General features: G+C 41.5%; 1 protein-coding gene across 1 annotated transcript in view; it reads left to right on the top strand.

The window, feature by feature from the left end:
- The window catches only part of LOC124288584 (tetraspanin-11-like), an 83,835-nt gene that overhangs the window by 51,802 nt on the left and 10,522 nt on the right, over positions 1–21,511 (top strand). The window contains exons 2-5 of the mRNA XM_046725135.1: positions 11,244–11,282; positions 16,001–16,075; positions 19,651–19,851; positions 20,204–20,278. Of these exons, the coding sequence (XP_046581091.1) occupies positions 11,244–11,282; positions 16,001–16,075; positions 19,651–19,851; positions 20,204–20,278 (390 nt within the window). The remainder of the gene's footprint in view (positions 1–11,243; positions 11,283–16,000; positions 16,076–19,650; positions 19,852–20,203; positions 20,279–21,511) is intronic.

Here is a 21,511-nt window from a genome sequence, read left to right as displayed (position 1 = left end):
CGATGTTTTAACAAACCAGCTATGATTTAGTTTGACATATATAAACATTTATGAAATACAAGGAATTATGTGATATTTGTTACCTACAAGTACATTGTTTTTATCTTCCACAGAAAATTTAGTTTTTGATACATTTTCAAATTTGTTGTACTTACCGAAAGTTCTACCCGTTGTCTGTCAGATGAATAAGATAGATATGTAATAATCATTTGTTTGTGAAAAGAACACTTAGTGGTGCTATCTCACTTACATCAAACAAAGGTACCAAAATGTTTCTATTTTCGTAACCCTTGAGGTTATAAAACATGAAAGAAACCATGATATGGCTTCAGAGTTTCTATAGTCATTAACATATTGTGCATGCAGAACAACAGTGAATTTGGATGTTAGGCAACATACAATCCATCTAATCACAGGATATACAAGGTATGATGTTGGTATTTGTGGGCAATTCAGAAAATGAGCCTTCAACTTCACTGATCCACCAACTTATCACTTTTAGAGATTAGTGATGGCAACTGATTTTCATAAGAGGCAAATATGTTGACTTTACATTGGTAAAAAGAATTACAAGGTGCAAGCAATTCTATTTTGGACCCCTTGTACCTAGCTGTGTATACTTTTCGTTGGAATCGACCACATACTATTGTTCACTGGTGCCCGATATGCTTTCTAAGTACACGTATTAAAACGCTAAACGCATTGTGTATTTACACAGGTTGGTCCACAAACAGCGAGTGGTTACAGCGTTTGCTTCTTTCAAATAGATATAGCCCTAATGATGGGAACTCACACACTGAAAGGTGGTTTGTTGTTGCAGCCAGCGGCATGATCTCTCTGTATAAGCTTATAGTTCATATTGTAGTTGATAATAATCTTGCATTACGTGTCGGTAAATGCTGATTTTAGTTTTACCTTACAATATAGTTTACCTGTGCCATGCCACCCATATACTGATGCAGGTCGTCTATTGAGATTCAATGGGTCATATGTGGATCCTATACTAATACACGTTGACATTGAGTGCCGCTCTGCTCTTACAATGATTCAGTTTCATACATGTAGTAATGGTGTTCTGAGAGACTTCCACGGCTTTCCTTTAAAAATAGTGGCACTCTGTTCTTAGGTTGTACCAAGAACATTCGTCCAAAACAGGAAATATGTACCCTCTTATGAAACCTCCACTTGGATAATCCTCAATGAATAAATAAAGCGAGTAATTAGAACTAAACACCACGATGTACCATGCTCGTTTTTCTCCTCACAGTAATGGGCCTGATGTAGCTAGCCAGTGTTCAGTTCGCTACATATGCTTCTCGTTACTTCTGTTGGAATAGGAAGAACGTAACAATAATTTGCACCAAATAATTACTACATACATCCTTGCTCCCAAAATACATTTTAGGTAGCTCACTGATTATTCAACGCTGTAGGTTTTTACCTAGGTTTGTGTTCTCCGGGCAGAATCATAATTACATGTGTCTGTTATGTTTCTGGGAGAAATGTTTCAGCCAGGAAGGGCACTGGTAACGATTAGCAATTAAAACTGCAAGGAGGCGATTACATTTTCTGTTAGTGTGCATTGTTCTGCCAGAAATTTAATTCAAAGACTCACAGTTCGCTAGAAAGTCCGTTAAACCAGGCGGTGCAACTTCAAGCGAAATCGCCCTGATTAACTTAATTAAGCAGAGTCGAAGGGTACACCATACCCATATACAATGTATATACAAGTTGAGATTACATACATCAGTAGGTCGTCAATTCATAAATAGATGGTTGTAAACGGCGGATTAATGAAGTACATCCTGTGTGCAGTGAAACATGGTTCAGTCGATGTCATGGAGATTGGAAAATATCTCGAACTGTCTAAATTGAAGACATGAGTGGTGCAAGTACTAGGCCTTATCAGCCATGAAACACCATGCACAGAGAATCATCCGTCATGAACAACTGTATGTTTGTTATGGAAATTTACTTCAGGAGAGGTACATTACCTCTCCGGCATATATTCAAAACTTTATGCCAACTTGTAAATAAAATATACCGATCTGTTGGAAAGACACTAACACCCATACGCATACTCTACTCAATGAGAGATACCCTATGAATACTTTAATAAATGAGAGATAGTGAAAGACTGAAATTCATATGAATATTTTACTGAATGAGAGATAGTGAAAGACTTTGTTACCCATAGGAATACTTTACTAAATAAGATATGGTGAAAGACTGTTACCCATAGGAATACTTTACTAAATAAGATATGGTGAAATACTGTTACCCATATGAATACTTTACTGAATGAGAGATAGTGAAAGTGAGTGAGTGAGTTGGGTTTTACGCCGCTTTTAGCATTATTCCAGCAATATCACGGCAGGGGACACCAGTTTTCACACAATGTACCCTTGTAGGGAATTGAACCCGGGTCTTCGGCGTGATGGACTAACGCTTTAACCACTAGGCTACCCCACCGCCCCATAGTGGGTGAAAGACTTTGATATGCACATGAATAGGTTACTAAATACGAAATGGTGCAGACAGCAGCACTTCAGTGTGTCGGACGGAAACTGTTAAACCAGTTGTTCCTGCTAAAACAATTCACAGATGGAAAACATATTGTATTTGTTTCTTTTTACACAGACTGTTTCCTTTTCGAACCCTTAACCTTAACACAAAACATCGCAATGAAAGATACACCATCACATATACAGACCGTTTGCAATCAGTTATTTAGAGTTTAAGTGCTTCCGCTAAATAAAAAGTCAGAAATTCCTCCGCGCCTATGATGTACTGTTGAGTGGGTTAGACCAATCGTGTGTTGGCGGGAACATAGTACATCACTCCTCCACGATTTGACTCTTTCGTTTGCGATAGTGATTAGCAAAGCTGTGTAGTATTTACCAGCGACGTGTTGAAGACCCCACGTTGCAGAGCCTCGGGGCGCCAGTCGTGCATGATGAGGACCTTGCTGTCCATTGCAAAAGCGGACACCATTACAATACGAATCTGCCAAGACCGGTGTCGTGGACACAGATCCCCGTGTAAATATGACCGGCGGGCAGAATATGTTTGTTCAGGCAATGCGGAATAACATGAATCGAAGCTATTGAACTCTGTGGTGGTTGCTGAATTGACTTCCATTTAGATTGAATGTAGGCGTTGAAACTAGGGGAATCTTGATGAAGAAAAGGTATTCATTTGAACGTCTGAACATTCCATGGAAATATTTACAACGTTTTCATAAATGTGCCAGTATTGCATTTATGCTGGAGGGTTTACATAGATCGTGTAAAAGTTTCTTTAGAGGTGAACACTTTACTATCATCGCCATGTATTATGTATATAATAATATGTTTCCTACATAATGCCACCGGAGAGAAAGGTGGTCACTGTGACTGATGATCATGTACTCATACAAGGTGATGCTAACCCGACGGTGTGCAATCTCCAGGTTGATGTAACAGTGTCATAGCAACCTCCAGGCGATGCTTACCATATGGTGTGCCATCTCCAGGTTGATGTAACAGTGTCATAGCAACCTTCAGGCGATGCTTACTCTATGGTATGCCATCTCCAGGTTGATGTAACAGTGTCATAGCAACCTTCAGGCGATGCTTACCATATGGTCTGCCATCTCCAGGTTGATGTAACAGTGTCATATCAACCTTCAGGCGATGCTTACCATATGGTGTGCCATCTCCAGGTTGATGTAACAGTGTCATAGCAACCTTCAGGCGATGCTTACCATATGGTATGCCATCTCCAGGTTGATGTAACAGTGTCATAGCAACCTTCAGGTTGATGCTTACCCTATGGTGCTAACCTGCCATCTCCAGGTTGATGTAACAGTGTCATAGCAACCTTCAGGCGATGCTTACTCTATGGTATGCCATCTCCAGGTTGATGTAACAGTGTCATAGCAACCTTCAGGCGATGCTTACTCTATGGTATGCCATCTCCAGGTTGATGTAACAGTGTCATAGCAACCTTCAGGCGATGCTTACCCTATGCCATGGTTGATGTAACATCTCCAGGTTGATGCTAACAGTGTCATAGCAACCTTGTCAGGCGATGCTTACTGTATGGTATGCCATCTCCAGGTTGATGTAACAGTGTCATAGCCAGGCGATGCCTCCAGGCGATGCTCAACCTTCAGGCCCTATGGTATGCCATCTCCAGGTTGATGTAACAGTGTCATAGCAACCTTCAGGCGATGCTTACCCTATGGTATGCCATCTCCAGGTTGATGTAACAGTGTCATAGCAACCTTCAGGCGATGCTTACCCTATGGTATGCCATCTCCAGGTTGATGTAACAGTGTCATAGCAACCTTCAGGCGATGCTTACTCTATGGTATGCCATCTCCAGGTTGATGTAACAGTGTCATAGCAACCTTCAGGCGATGCTTACCCTATGGTATGCCATCTCCAGGTTGATGTAACAGTGTCATAGCAACCTTCAGGCGATGCTTACCCTATGGTATGCCATCTCCAGGTTGATGTAACAGTGTCATAGCAACCTTCAGGCGATGCTTACTCTATGGTATGCCATCTCCAGGTTGATGTAACAGTGTCATAGCAACCTTCAGGCGATGCTTACCCTATGGTATGCCATCTCCAGGTTGATGTAACAGTGTCATAGCAACCTTCAGGCGATGCTTACCCTATTTTATGCCATCTCCAGGTTGATGTAACAGTGTCATAGCAACCTTCAGGCGATGCTTACCCTATGGTATGCCATCTCCAGGTTGATGTAACAGTGTCATAGCAACCTTCAGGCGATGCTTACCTTATGGTATGCCATCTCCAGGTTGATGTAACAGTGGCATAGCAACCTTCAGGCGCTGTGCGCAATTGTCACTACTCTTTGGCTGACGTCAACCAGTATCAGACATCGTCAGCCTTGATATAGGTCGTCAGGGTGCGATGATACTCTCCCGTCTCTCGGTGTAATGAATATCCCATACACGAACGGCGCCCAAACACATTGTGACCATCCCATTCTATGTCAATTCCTTCTTTCAAGAATGAGTGAATGGGTTTGAGTCCCATCATGTTTCTCCGCTTGGTGAAGGTGGAAAACCCGGAATGATGCCAGTCTCAGAGCTTTACCTCGCTGGTGAAACCCACGATCAGGGGTCTGGTGCTTACAAACCTGGAGACATGGTATTTTCAAAAGGGGACGTGTCGTGTTGTGACGAATACCCATATGAAATGTACAATGTATGAACTAACGCACGCTCCACGCCATGAAGTAGGCAAAAACACTGCTAACATCCTCGCAAAACCGTACCCAGGAACTCATTCAGACAATACATAGATGAAGTACTGAGGAGCTACACCATAATACACAAAGGATGTTTAACTGAAACAACTTCCTCACTGTGTGCTGGTGTAAAGCAGGCACTGTACGCTGCGCTCAGCAAATGGCACACCGTTGCTGATTTGTTGTTGAGGTTAACTCTAATGTTCAATTATTCATTCTGAACACACCATCTCAACCTTTGAAAGATGTCTGTCGTGTAGTGACTTCCGAGCGATCATATTTTGGCACCATGTGTAGCTCCGGCCTCGTGTACTCGGTAAAGAGCTTGTCGTCCCGGATATGTCTATTTGCCCTGACTGCTATATCAATGTGAACATTCAGGACTCTCGGCGCATAGAATGGCATGAGTGAAAATAGATAGGATAATCCCAAACTGACAAATGGTAAAAATGTCTTTGGTTCACATTCACATTGTTTATACTTGCACTGTAGTTTTTTAACATTTGTACGATCTGTTAATTTAAGTAAAACCTAAGGCCCCTCTCACTCCAGCAGCAGTTAAGGAAGTGTGGTTTATTTTAAATCATTTTGGTCGACATATTTTTCTAATTACTATTTATTAATTGTTTTTGTGATTAACATTATTGCGTTTAAGAGGTCAAATGTAACGTGTGACCTCAATTAAGGCAGATAATGGAAAGGGTGTTCTGCCTTTCTTCCGACGCTTGCGCACTTCGGCTCAATCATCAGTGATCCAAGTTGCCTGTTCATCTTGTGCCACAGGACGCAGACGGTACTATAGCACTGAACACATCAACATGTTTTCTCCCTGTGATTGTATGGTGTAAAGTCCCATACATGATCAGGTCCAGTATTGCAGTGGATTATCTGGCACCAACTATAAAGCCTCCAAATCTCTATTAATGTTTTCTGTCTCGTCTCAGCACAAACAACAAATGTCCCACAATGAAACCACTGTGTACAGACAGCTACATCACACAGACGTCAGGTCTCACAGTGCACCACTGTCTGCGGACAGACACTTCACTAAGACTATATGTTCTACAGTACAGGGACTGTGTACAGACACTTTACAAAGACTATATGTTCTACAGTACAGCCACTGTGTACAGACACTTTACAAAGACTATATGTTCTACAGTACAGCCACTGTGTACAGACACTTCACAAAGACTATATGTTCTACAGTACAGGCACTGTGTACAGACACTTCACAAAGACTATATGTTCTACAGTAAAGGCACTGTGTACAGACACTTCACAAAGACTATATGTTCTACAGTACAGCCACTGCGTACAGACACTTCACAAAGATTACATGGCCCATTATGTTCTACTGGCCCAGACACTTATTACATGGCCCATTATGTAGTTACTGTGTACAGATTGACACTTAACAAAGACTATATGTTGTACAGTACAGGGACTGTGTACAGACACTTCACAAAGACTGTATGTTCTACAGTACAGCCACTGTGTACAGACACTGCGCCATGAGGTGTTGTTACCATGCTGACATCAAGTATGGGTTAGACGGGCCATACACCGACCAGAAATATCTCTGAGACTTCATGACAAGTATAAGAAAATGTAAATTACGTGAAAATGCGATACTTCATATGTTTAGCAAACGTGCATAGTTAACAGTGAACAATTTTTGACCGTTTGAAGTTGCGTGAGGGATACCCCTGATCTCTCGGCATCTGAACAGATTCACCACTTTCCTACACTAACAACCCCGTTAAGGTCAAAGCTTCACATTCCAGTTTCATTACGTGAAATTACATTTGTACACCCGGCGCCACAAGAGGCAAATGCCTTCCTTGAAAGGTGGAGGTTCTTAAAACCCACAAACACATTGGCAGATGCAACACGTTTCGCCATCAGCAATGCAATTTAGAGAGTATGTGATCTCGCTTTTGTTGCTTGTGTAGCAAATGTGTGTGGTGTTTTACATTGAATGGAATAACTATTATATTCTCGAGCAATACTGTCACTAGCGCTGACATAAAACAATTATTGTGACAATCAGTGTGTCATAGTGTGTATGTTGAATGAAGTCACGAGCAGTGTTCTATGTTCTATTGTCTAACAGGGAATATTCCACCTTGACTTACAGCATTATCCAATGACCAATATGGAATAGTGTCACTGGCAGATTCCTCTGTAACACGGTCACGGTTTTAAAGGTGCGCTGTTACAGGTAGGTCGCGGAAGACAACGTAAGTATCCCTCACATAAGGGAATGTTTCCACAAGCGTCAGGAATTTGAGAGTGTTTGGTAAAATTTTGTTCGTTGTTCCGCATGAGCATTTAAAACATGAGTGATAACACTATGGTGCACAGCTTTCATATACAGAACAGATGTATATGCAGTAAATCCCAGAATGGCTATTCTAATTCGGGTAAAGGGACTGAAACATTTAATATACGCAGACCATCAAAAAACACGGGTAGCTGTCTACGCGGAAGCCCGTTATATGTAGAGCACTGTACTGTGTTGAATACCGCCACCAGTAGTGTACAGAGCACTGTCCTGTGTTGAATACTGCCATCAGGAGTATACAGAGCACTGTCCTGTGTTGAATACTGCCACCAGGAGTATACAGAGCACTGTCCTGTGTTCAATGCTGCCACTAGTAGTATACAGAGCACTGTCCTGTGTTGAATACTGCCACCAGTAGTGTACAGAGCACTGTCCAGTGTTGAATACTGCCACCAGGAGTGTACAGAGCACTGTACTGTGTTGAATACTGCCACCAGGAGTGTACAGAGCACTGTCCTGTGTTGAATACTGCCACCAGGGGTGTACAGAGCACTGTCCTGTGTTGAATACTGCCACCAGGGGTGTACAGAGCACTGTTCTGTGTTGAATACTGCCACCAGGGGTGTACAGAGCACTGTCCTGTGTTGAATACTGCCACCAGGGGTGTACAGAGCACTGTTCTGTGTTGAATACTGCCACCAGGGGTGTACAGAGCACTGTCCTGTGTTGAATACTGCCACCAGGGGTGTACAGAGCACTGTCCTCTGTGTTGAATACTGCCACCAGGTGTTGAATACTGCCACCAGAAGTGTACAGAGCACTGTCCTGTGTTGAATACTGCCACTAGAGGTATACTTCATTAACAGTGACGATGTACTGAATGTGTCCTGAGCAGTCATTGAACTGTATAATGAATAATTATACCAGTGACCAATACCGACACAACTGTCATTGCCCTCCCTCCAATACAGCAGTAAGGCCTGGTTGACAAGTGTTACCGTACTTGTTCTAATCAACGCATGACACACTACAATTGCCAGAGTAGTCAAGTCTTTATTTATCCAAAGAGTATAGTTTTCTAAACGATGTTTAAACAGTTTCACTGTATTTATTCCAATCAACGCAGGCTCTAACTGTGTTAGATTAATCAGTTACACACGAGCAGGCTTAATGTGTTCAAAGGGTCTATTTTTTACCAATGACCGGATGCTGTCCCAGACAGGCTCAGTCCGATCAATCTGAATGTTGGGTTTCCCGAGCTGTGAAACACCGGTGTTAAACACCGTGCCCATTGATCCCTCCACACATCCAGCTGAAGTATGTAACGTTTCAGCCTCAACCTCTCAATATGTTTGGCCAGGTAAAGCTCCGTGCAAAACGTGTGTATACCTTTCCTAAAATAGGGACGTTTGATGACGTTTTCGGAAGCAGGGCCATGTTTGGGTATCCGAGATGTCGGTGACACTTTAGTGTGGAAATGTACGCCAACAGCATGAGCAACGACATGTCGACATCGTAGATCGCAATAAATCTGAAACTAAATATCATAGGCGAATTGCTCATGAAAAGAAAATGTTCTTTTGCTTTTGGTCTCTGGTCGACCGACCTTTCCCCAGTGAACCTCAACACGAACGTCCGGTTAAGAAACAAAATCACCTCTGTTCTCATGAGAGGGTTAGATTCATCAAAGGTAAATTGGAGCGTAATTGTCGAAAGATAGGACAGCTGATATCAAGGCAATAGATCTCTCAACATGTTGTCATAGAGATGAATCTAATTCTAAGCCCATTTGCCTCTTTTCAAAGAGCTGAATATATATAATAGCTGGTGCTCATGTGACGAACATTAAACATAGCTGAACGAGCATCATTTCGAGAAAATGAATTTGTGAAACGGATTACTTTCAATACTGCTGTGTGCTCAGCGACTGTCATATGCTTTTCTGTAACTACGGAAAAAATATATTTTGCAGAATCAGTGTATTTAATGGTATAATATATATAAGTGAAATTATCAGTACCATATAAACTCCCTTCGATCATCCGGGTCCTTCTGTAAGCTATTCCTATTTGTTAACTTTGTCCATATATGTACAAGTAGCAGAATTGTTTCTGGTCTTTCCATGTAATGTACACTCTGTACATGCTGCCTGTGTAACTGTACCTGCAGCCACAATAGGCACAACATTAAAGGGTGAACATGGGTGAGATACGGAAGCATTTTCTGTATTTTACCAACACCTTAAAAACAGTATAGTCGTCACACGGAAGCCGCTTTTGGCTCATTGTTTCGGCTGGGTTTTGTGTCGGTGAAGGTGTGATAAAGCACCTGTGGGCCTATGTAAACTGAAATAGCACCTGCTTCTTTCCTGTCCACTGTACGTAGCCAAGCTGCTATTACTGGAGTCACACGCCAGTCCCTCATCTAACGTGGTGTAGAAGCGTATGTGTGCTCAGTCTTATTCCAGTTTGTTCTGCTGATCACGCCGTGATTGTTACCACTGTAGTCGACTACAGCCGCCCGCTTCTGAAGCCGCAAGGCAACCTGATTGAAGATATTTGACAAGCTTAGACGAACGTGTACTTGATAAACTCTACATGACGGCGTTAGTGTACCAAGCATTTGACAGAGGAGTTATGTGGACAACTGCATTGTGCGATAATAAGTCCCGGAAGATGATTTCGGTTTACGATTATTTTATTTACCAAAGTAACACACACGTTAAAATGGACAGAAGGGAAAAAGAGACTATACCTCTCTGTTATATCTTTAATTTTCATCTGAAAATATCACATGTTAACGATATTAATTAATAAGAATGAACTGTGCTAGTTCACAGTCAGTTCTACACGGTAGTATTCTTGAAAATATAATTTGATTTGTAAAAAAAATTCAAAATATTCAAAAATAATGTTTCATTATACACAACTGCATCATAAATGTTATCGTTGAAAATCAATACATTTGCATATTTGGGGGTGGTTATGGGAACAAATTTACAACAATTCAAACACGGTATGGGTCACGTGGATGCAAATTCATCATTTAGCCCAGTCTCCACTGAAACAATAATATTTCACACATAATCATGAAGCCACAGATTACTTTTTGTAATCTGTTGCAGGAATGAATGGCGGTTCTATAAACATAATCAAACTTAACATTAGTTCTTTCAATTATCAATTACATAAGAAACAAGCTTCTACATGCTTGTTGTACACCTGCATTCTCACCATATACATCAGGTAAAATTAATTTGAAAGATGTCAAGTTAGGATAAAGGTGAGGCTATTTGGGTCAGAATGCGTCTCTTAGAAAATAAACTGTCACCACTTTGTCCCCAATCACCAATCACTATTTCAGGACAATCAGCAAGCTGATATTTGTCAACTACTGTATATATTTTACTGTTGTGTTTGTGTGTCCTATATATTCCTCCATTTCCTCAGAAAAGGATGCCTTAGTAATTAATGTATGGAAAAACCTACGAGCCACTCGGCTTAAGGATTGTCTAACCCGAGGGCAGGTAACCCATGTTTCCTAGTAACTCAAAGGTTGTCACACAACCTCTTATGTACACCAGCTGTCATTATTTCAACCGACACAACCACCAGCATCCTTTGAGGTCAAGCCACTCTTGATGGACGCCTTAGCATATTTAGTTATACAATATTGACTGTTTTCATTGCAGGTGCCATATGATTGTGATGGAACGTATAGCCCGGATAAAGTAAACAACTTTCAAACCATTCTATTTCACACACCTCAGTTTTATCGGTCACAATTTCGAAAGAAATTATTGCTGACATTTTTGTTGACTTTAAGTTGATTAAAGCATGCAATATTCATATGTACACGTATCTGTTGTTCTGGTGATATCTGTGGGTGTGCATATATTCAGTGTTTCTTTACATTTCTCGTATGTACTTGCGGAACTTCTGTTTGCATTGCAACCATTCAGTTCATATTTCACCTATTTCTAAATGGGCACCTGTTTTACGCTATCCAAAGCTTGCTTCGTCTTCATTTGTTTGTATCAGCACGTAAAATACACTGTAGTATTTATAGGTTGTGTAGTAAAGATGTGTTATTTAATGCAATGTATGTGTTAAAATTCAAATAACTGTGTATTCATCTAATGTAATATAGCGTATAAGTAACATATTATTCACCTATTGTCACCTTTGATAACATATTATTGTTGGTATGAAAGAAAACATGCTATCCTTTCGCGAAAAAAACGTAACATTTTATGTCCTAAAGTTTATTATCTGTATCAAGTTAGTTTTTATTGTATATGTACTTAATGCGGATTATGATCACACTTGTGTTAATTCTCTCTACGATTTATTTCAGCCGTCGTTTGAATTTGACGAGTCGTTTGAGACAGAAAAAAGTATCTCCTCTTCGATGAAACACGTTCATTCACTACACCCCGTGTTATTCGCACACACATGTTCGCAAACATCATCACCAACAATATATTGCTGTCACATTGGCAAAGTCAGATATTTAGCAGTGTCCAGCACGTTTAGTGTATTTATTAGGGCGGTGGGATATCCAAGTGGTTAACGCGTTCGATCGTCACACGGAAGGCCCGATGTTTCCACATGGGTACAATGTGTGAAGCCTTTATGGCGTTCCCCTTGGCATATTGCTGGATTGTGATTGAAACAATGTTAACCCGCTCATATATGATGTAATTTTATTTCAGTAATGAGTTTATAGATATGTTGAGACTCTATCAGGGTGGAAACTTTAAGATTGAGGAAAGTTGTTCCACCATGAACAAACAAAATGTCTCAAAATGACGTAGGAAAATGTTACTTGTGTTACACCCCACACCCACACCCACACCCTCACACACACCACGAGCGCAGAATATTACCCCAAGTTGATATTTGAACTCAACTGTAAATGTTGTACTGACTGTCACATTGGTATGTAATCAGCTGAAGACGATCTGTCTCACTGTCCCTGAACCATATTATAATCCCTTCCGTCCTACCCTTATTGTAATGTTAAAGTTCTAAATGAAGCAGGCCTAGATTCTCTACTGTAGAAAGATATAGGTTCCCATCTAAACCGTGTTACTTTTCAATTTAAATATAGTTATTCTATCAAATTATATTTTCTCAGAGACGGAATGTTAATCTAGCTAAAGACCTGCACATTTCCTAACTTTGAATATCGCATGCCAAATAGACTATTGACATACGCAATTTCCCATCAATACTCTGCGTGTTTCTGATTAATAATTTTTCGCCCCATTTCTCGCAGAGCTATATAAACGGGAAACTTCCAACAACAGGTGAGGGAATATTTTCAGATAAGCAATAACAACTTTTCTCTGCTGTAAATTGTTGATCTAACTGTTCACTGCATTGAGGAAACCTTTCATCGGCTTTATTTAGGGTGCTCCTAAGCAGTTTTGATTATAAACAACGCTAGTTCTCATGTAGGCGGTTGAGCAATACTTTTAAAGTGTATATAGTGTGCCTTCCTATGTACATATGCTTGAACGTTTAAAGTGAAAAAAGTGAACAGCTGAGTTAGCGAGTTCCATTCAAAACAGTTCAAGAGTTGCCTAGTTTCATGTCCATTGGCTGGTTGAAGGCAAACAGACTACATCGTTTGGCTTTCCGCTAAAAGGGATACTTTAGATGTACCTGCAACATTTTACCTACAGTGAATGTATTTATCTGATACGTCCATAATTTACACTTTACAAGGGAGAGAGTGGGTTGGCAGCAACATCCTAGCACTACTGTGGACTTCAAGAATGGGTTTTATAGATACATGTGGTAGATTTCGAATTCGAGTCACTATGTTGGACGTGTGATCTCCATACAAGCACTAAGCGACTTCAGCTCTCAAAAACCTACGTGACACATTGATTCAGATGATAAAATGTGATGTTTCAGCTGACGCACAAATATATAGATTTGAAGCCTACCAAATATTTCACCTTGACTTTTCCGGATATATTTGTCCAGAAATACGGTACAAATTCACAGAGTGAGTGAGTGAGTTTACCTTTCAGCAATTCCCCGGCGGATGATACACATAATCGCTTCACCTAATGCAACCCTGTGGGAAATCAAACCGTGACGCGCGACCGCCCTAAAAACATTGGATACCACTAGGCTACCCCGTACCTCGTCATAGTTACTATGAGAATAACTATACTCATGCCAATAATGGTTGTCACCCCTTTCAATTTTTTTAATTAGAGAGGTGTGTGTGTGTGTGTGGGGGGGGTTGGGGTGGGGAAGGGGGTGGCAACCATTATTGGCATGAGTATATGATGGACATGCACTCATATACAGGGACACTCTCCTCGAAGCGGTCGTAGTGTTAAGATTGTCGTTACTACCATTCCTTAATGACATTTTATACGGCAGCTCTTTAAATGGCGCTATCCCTCCACAGAATACACGACCACGTTCAATATTCAAACAAAAGATATAAAGCTCGCAAAATATTCAGTTTATATAAAATATCGTAACTCTCATTCTTTGATGTATCCCCACGACAATTGTAGCTCTGAGACCGCTTAGTGAAGTCAGGACCTGGTCCACTGCCAGATAGTGAGATTATGACATGCACTTGATAGGGTCTCTATTATAAAGTGGTGTCGATTTCAGCAGGTATTTTAGGTGCATATTTCTAACGTGTCTTGTTTCTTTGCCTGTGGATTGACATCTAACATTGTGCATGCTTATGTCAACTCTCAGATCGTCTTGACCTCTCATAAACACACTGCAAGAGCGAAGGTTGTTGACAGCCAATCAGCAATCAATAGTTCACAGGGTCACCTTGTCACCGCCAAAAATGAGTGTTGCGTCTCAGAAAACACGTCGCATTTTAAAATGTCAATTTTCCGAATTGTTGCCAAAGTGAGGTCATTCTACGAAGAGGGTATCAGTATTTTAAGGATGAATCGTTTCTTCATGATGGAATAAGCGTAGCATTAAAAATGAGATTTTATATGATCACACCTGGCTTCCTCTGCTGTGGAGCAATGAAGACCAGTGAGAAAGGTTTGGGCATTTCTGCTTTTGAAAATTCCTTCAAGTAACATTTTCCTCCGTTATTTTAAGACATTTTGTTTGTTCATGGTGGAACAACCTTCCTCAATCTTAAAAGCTTCCACCCTGATAGGGTCTCAACTATTCTTGAATACACTGACTCTCAACTTCTTTCAAGTTTTTATGTAATTCTGAAAAGCCTTGGTCATGTTAATAATTTCTTTTCACAACGTAGAAGTTTTTTCACTTTTCACGTTTTACACAATAATTTAGTTGTTACTTGACATGGGGAATTCCCCGTTCTCACGTCACAAAGAGGATTTATTATTCTCAAATTATACAGTCTGGTATTCCCTCCTCTCTTTATACGGGAGCGGTTGGGTAGCCTAGTGGTTAAAGCGTTCGCTCGTCACGCTGAAGACCCGGGTTCGATTCCTCACATGGGCACAATGTGTGAAGCCCATTTCTGGTGTCCCCCGCCGTGATATTGCTGGAATATTGCTAGAAGCGGCGTAAAACCAAACTCACTCACTCACTCTCTTGACAAGCGTAGGTTTCATTATTTTTACATAAAGTGCCTTTCCTATATCTCACATTTCTCGAGATTATTTCATGTACACGGGTCATCCTGTGATTTCACCTTGCACGGAGTATTATTTGATATTACTTTACAAGGGTATTTCTTTATTCTAACAATTTTCCTCAAATCACACGGGGTATTAACATGTATCAGGTCACGATGGATTTTTAATGTTCTCACGTCGCACGTGGTTTTCACAGTTTTCACCGGACACAGAGGATCCTTTGATAATGTAACATGACAGATATCAGTGCTCTCATGCTGATGTTATTCTCGAATTTCGCGGTATAACAATAATTCCCCACATGGGTACAATGTGTGAAGCCAGGTACCCCGCCGTGATATTGCTGGAATATTGCTAAAAGCGGCGTAAAACCCAACTCACTCACTATAAGAATAATTCATGGCCAGCATGAATTTTGCATGACTTCATCTTTCGCCACGCCCTCCTTGATTATCTCGTGTGTTTTTCCTGTATCCTGTTTTTATAACTATGTTCTTGGGACAATTTTACTTCCACTGCTTTGTTTCTTTGTGTGCTAAAGAAGCTGTCCTGTCAAATTACTTTCATGGGTGAGAAACGTTTTGTTACTTTGGTAATGGGACGTAGGGGTGGGGACGTCACCATCGAGCATTTCGTCACATATGCCATTCATTTTTGTTATGTCGAACAAGGTACTGCTTTTTCCCAAGTGTCTAAAGTGCCCCGGGTTCGATTCCCCAAATGCATACAATGTCTGAAGCCCATTTGTGGTGTCAACCGGCATGACATTGCTGGAATATTGCTAAAAGAGGCGTACAAACTAACTCAATCGGCAATATACTTTTGTGTTTCAGTCTTCCAAGATGGGCCTCAATGGATGTGGTAACTTCCTCAAGTACTCAATGTTCCTGTTCAACGCCATCATCCTGGTAAGCCATTGTTTCTGGTTGAGTGTAGGGCGGCCAAGTCGTCCAAATCGCCGCAATGCCATATGCAGAGATGCGTACCTGAGCCACGCCAGAAACATAGATCGTGGGTTCGAATCCAGGTCCGCCCCGATTATGTGTCTAGGTTTTGTCATCACAAGACCGTGTGTATGGGTTCACGAAACGTCAAACATAAATTATAAGATCTGCAACATCTCGAGCTTTCCTCAAATATCACACTGACACACCAGGCTGTGACTGAACACCGCTCAAAGCGGCGTTATACTTAGCTCCTTCCTTCACTCGAAGATCAACTTGCTGTCCACTGCAAATATCACTGCCGCGGTGCGATAGGCAACTCGAACTTAGTTGTGCTACATAATGACATTTAATCGCACATTTCGTTCTTCAATTCTACCAGTCGAATCATCAAAAGTTGTTTTTCTCATTTATACACATGAAAAAAGTATCGCAACACCAATGATTTTAACACCTATATAGCCATTTATATTCAAATCATAACCATGCTTGTTTTGTCACGGAGGACGATAAATGTCGGATTGGGTAGTGGACCAATAACTGTATCCCCTGAGTTAATCACTTCTGTAACTCAGTTCGGACACGTCTGAATACTTTTCCATCGTCGAGGTTTCCAAAGATTGTGATGAATGGTTCATTGCTCAGATTCTACAGATGTTTGGCTTTTTCAACTCCATCCCGTGCTTCTGCCATCTCACTCACTCACTCAAACGGGATATGTCATTTGGGAGTAAGTGGACTATTCACTATTGACATGGAGTGCTACTGATGACCCAACCATCAAGCATGTTCTACACTAACACCAGAGTCTAAAATTATCTCGGGATCGTGTCAATACCAATGTTTGATTCCTCAAGTACGGCAGCGTCCGCGACAACGTCTCAATCACCGACATAAAGTCAGTAATCATGTCATTCCAGGGGATGTACTTGGACATCAGATGATTGTTGTGCGCGACGCGTTCTCGTTTCACCTTCCATCGGTCACTATATCGATATTCTGTGGTCCAGTGTTTACTGTGATTCAGTGGCAATACTGACATCTGAACCTCGTGTGATTGTCTTAGTGTACTGTGTTAAACAAATACCACTCTGGATATAACGAAGTCGGACATAACGATCCTATTTCGTTGTTTTGTCCCGACAATATCAATGAGATTCGCACTTACGAATCTTGTTTGGAATATATCACAGCGCTTGAACACCTGTGCCACCCGGCCACGCCTTCGTATCTACTGAAATTCTACAGACCACCTGTGCCACCCGGCCACGCCTTCGTATCTACTGAAATTCTACAGACCACCTGTGCCACCCGGCCACGCCTTCGTATCTACTGAAATTCTACAGAACACCTGTGCCACCAGGCCACGCCTTCGTATCTACTGAAATTCTACAGAACACGGAGACCACCAGGCCACGCCTTCGTATCTACTGAAATTCTACAGACCACCTGTGCCACCAGGCCACGCCTTCGTATCTACTGAAATTCTACAGACCACCTGTGCCACCAGGCCACGCCTTCGTATCTACCGAAATTCTACAGAACACGGAGACCACCAGGCCACGCCTTCGTATCTACTGAAATTCTACAGACCACCTGTGCCACCAGGCCACGCCTTCGTATCTACTGAAATTCTACAGACCACCTGTGCCACCAGGCCACGCCTTCGTATCTACCGAAATTCTACAGAACACGGAGACCACCAGGCCACGCCTTCGTATCTACTGAAATTCTACAGACCACCTGTGCCACCAGGCCACGCCTTCGTATCTACTGAAATTCTACAGAACACGGAGACCACCAGGCCACGCCTTCGTATCTACCGAAATTCTACAGAACACGGAGACCACGCCTTCGTATCTACTGAAATTCTACAGAACACGGAGACCACCAGGACCCGTTTGCTTACTTAGTATTATTCTACAGCAACATATCCAGTCCCGGGTATATTTTATCGATGTCGGTCAGTCTAAATATCTGCCCGACGTTTCTGTTTTGACTTGAACCATTTTAGCCGGACATGTAATCAGATAAATCTACTCACTCAATATTTATAGTTTATCGCGACTATATATTGTTAGCTCTTACAGACGGGGTACGGAATTGTGAAAAAAATTAACCGAATATGTTTTCAGAGAGTTGACGCTGGATCCCGGGAAGTTAGCAAGAGCGGAAATCAAATGCCACACTATACACAAATCAGAACACAGGAAATGCAGGCATCAGGTGCTCCATGAACAACGTTTACTCTTGTGGTGTTATGTCCCCACTGCATGGCGTTCCAGTTTCCCATTGTAACAACCGTCAAATTTCAAAGTTCAGTGTTTGACATTCCCAGTCGCGTTTCGACTTATTAAGAGAGATAAGTCAAAGGCGCTGTGGCTTCTTTTCAAACAGATGCTGATGTCATGGAGAGTTACGACGCTTCACTCATCCGTAAGGATGTTTTACAACGCAAACAGTATAATGGGGTGCCATCCTTTTGCATGAAGGACGAGTCACATCAAAGGTCGGATTTTATTTGAAAGTCTCATCCTTCAGTGAGTCTAGAGCCTGTTTCTAAGGCTAACATCTGAAACAATTCCCCGCTTTATCTCCGAGATAACAAGTCCCGTTGAAGGTCCGCGAAGCTCTCAACTCGCGATTAAGTGTTTCATTATCGTGGTCCGGAAATCGACAAAGTTACGATCAATGTATGGCTATTTTTCTGAGATCGCTACACCGTTAATCTAACTGAATTCAGGACACAGGGGGCAAGCGAGCCCTTCATCAGTATGGCGGAGTGACTCACGATCAATGTCTATAACATCCTCATTTTCGACGATCATATTGTGCCGGTGTAGATGGCCCTGCTTGGATCCGTGGCTTGCAACAATACAGGAGGTATGGGCTCATTCAAGTGGATCTCAAGAAAATACTGGAAAAAATCATTTTAGATAAATTTGGTTGGACTTTAAATTCTCTCACCCTACCGATAATAACTGGTGTGTGTGTGTGTGTGTGTGTGTGTGTGGGGGGGGGGGGGGCTTTCCAGGAACAAGACTTTTATGCTCATATCTTAATTTTATCCGAAAACTGATCATCACATCAACGTAACAATCGATTTCCTTGCGTATCATGACCTATTTAGTAGTTCGATGCTCAAGGGATTTTCGAGACGTATGTTTTTGTAATTACGACATAGTGCTCAGTCAAATGTGGGCGTGTCCAATCAGGATTCTCCATTCACAATGAAACAAGATGTTAATTCTCTGAAAGTTTACTTACGGGAAGGCTTAAAATACATTGATGTATTTTATCTCACTTTATAACATCATGGACCCGTGAAGGTCAGGGTTAGACTATTGATCTTCAGTAACCCATGCTTGTCGTAAGAGGCGACTAACGGGATCGGGCGGTTAGGCTCGCTTACTTGGTTGACACGTGTCGTCGGTTTCCAATTGCGAATATCGATGCTCATGCTGTTGTTAAATTAAACTCACTCACTCTCTTATAATATCATGTATGCGTGGGAGATAACTCCATGTTTGTTGTTCCAGGTCGCAGGATGTGGGTTGCTAGGACTGGGAATCTATACCCGAACTAGTCAGACGGGGATCACAAAGGTGTCGGCCATCTTGGGCAGCAACCTCTACTCCATACTGTCATTGGCGCTTATGGTCATTGGGGGTGTGGTCATAGTTCTCTCATTCCTCGGATGTTGCGGCGCCATCAAGGAAGTCCGATGCATGCTGGTTACGGTAATACAGATTATGTAACACAGTAGATGTCGGCCACTTCCGGGTCTCCACCTCTAACGTTAATCATTATACACCTCTAAACATTCTCTTTTACCATGAAATATTGTGTTGACATGTATTTTCGATTCAGATCAACACACATACACCTCGGGTTGAGACGTGCAAATAGCCTTATTTTCAATTGACACGTGAATAACGTTACGTACACATATATGCTTCCTCTATCCCTTTCTAAATAACTTTACACATGTTTATCTACAAACTTCAACAGTAATCCGCACTGATCATGAAATACGTTCATGTACACGCACCCCACGATGCTCTACCTAAGTTCTGGTGTCTGTTGTTGCAGTTCTTCGCCTTGCTGCTCGTGATGTTCTTCGGACTAGTGGTGGGCGGAGTCCTCGTCTATGCATATAGAGGCCAGGTAGGGCATCATCATTGTGAGAGCAAAATCGTCCGTCCTCATTAATATGAACGATTCTTATTCTAGTTTTCCCAGCAGCAAGCAAATCCTATCTTTAATATACATACATGCATTTCAAATACGGTATTAATTAAACCGTCTAGACATTGGTTAGTCAAAACTAGACACGGGAGACCTGGCTTGTATTCAAGTAGTTAACATCGAATTTATTAATTATATATTAAAGGTCACATGCAACCAAAAAATCAAACATAATTTAAACACAATTATCACTTATTCATGACATATAATATACATTGCTGATTGTTAAAAAAACATATGAACAAACTTATAAGCGTACAATCGCAAATCAAAAGTGCAATATTTTGTACTTGGGTTTACTTCCCAAGAAACGAAGCAGCCGGGATACCGAACCCAGTCAGAGCGGGTGGGTGTGCACTCAAGTGTAATGGCTGGTTCATTTGCAGATGCCCTCACGGGTCATTGTGTGTGTATATATAGAGATGTTGGGTTTTGTAAATACATGCTCATTTTTTGTGTATAACATTTTGCAATCAACAGACATCATAACATGTCATGTGTACAAGTATCACACCTGCCTGTCTGTGTAATTATATAATGTGACAGAGACCGAACACGGGCCATAAATCAATGCGTGTTGTTTATGGTGTATGGCCTGATAGGTGTTTAGTTCAAATTGCATGTGGTCAGTGATCGAAGTTGTGTATTGAATATTGTCCTTAGCAGACAGGCAGGCAGACACATAGATGTCAATAAAATAGACATTGAGTTTTGTCTGTGACAACGATATATCTATATCACAGTTAGAAATTCTGTCAACGCTAAATAATGACATTGCTTTTAAGTATCGAACTGAGAAAGTGACTCGGTGAAAAAGGATGTGTGGTGAAATAGACAAATGAAATTATATAAACAGTTAAATCGGTAATCTACTGTCATAACATATAAAAAGCTCGCGCCTGTGAAATATCAACAAAACATTAGAAAAATAGCTCACACCAAAGCCTTCACCGAGTATTCACCGGCCAACCCGCTTCCAAGCTGCGCAAACCTATTTGACTGGGCAGGTGCTATGAGCGCAGCCTAGCGCAGCGCAGCCCAGCTGTTGAAACCACTTTTCCCCCAACCACTGGGGGAAAGTTAGTGAAACGTTTGAACTCCGATTTCGCGCGTTTTTTTTCGTCGCGTTTTTTTTCATCGGGTTATTTTTCA

Source organism: Haliotis rubra, unplaced genomic scaffold, assembly GCF_003918875.1.
Source record: "Haliotis rubra isolate DU_JTF1 unplaced genomic scaffold, ASM391887v1 Scf420, whole genome shotgun sequence".
In the NCBI taxonomy this organism is placed as follows: Eukaryota; Metazoa; Mollusca; class Gastropoda; order Lepetellida; family Haliotidae; genus Haliotis; species Haliotis rubra.
Note: the sequence above shows the minus strand (reverse complement) of the source record. Positions and strands in the feature narration are given on the sequence as shown.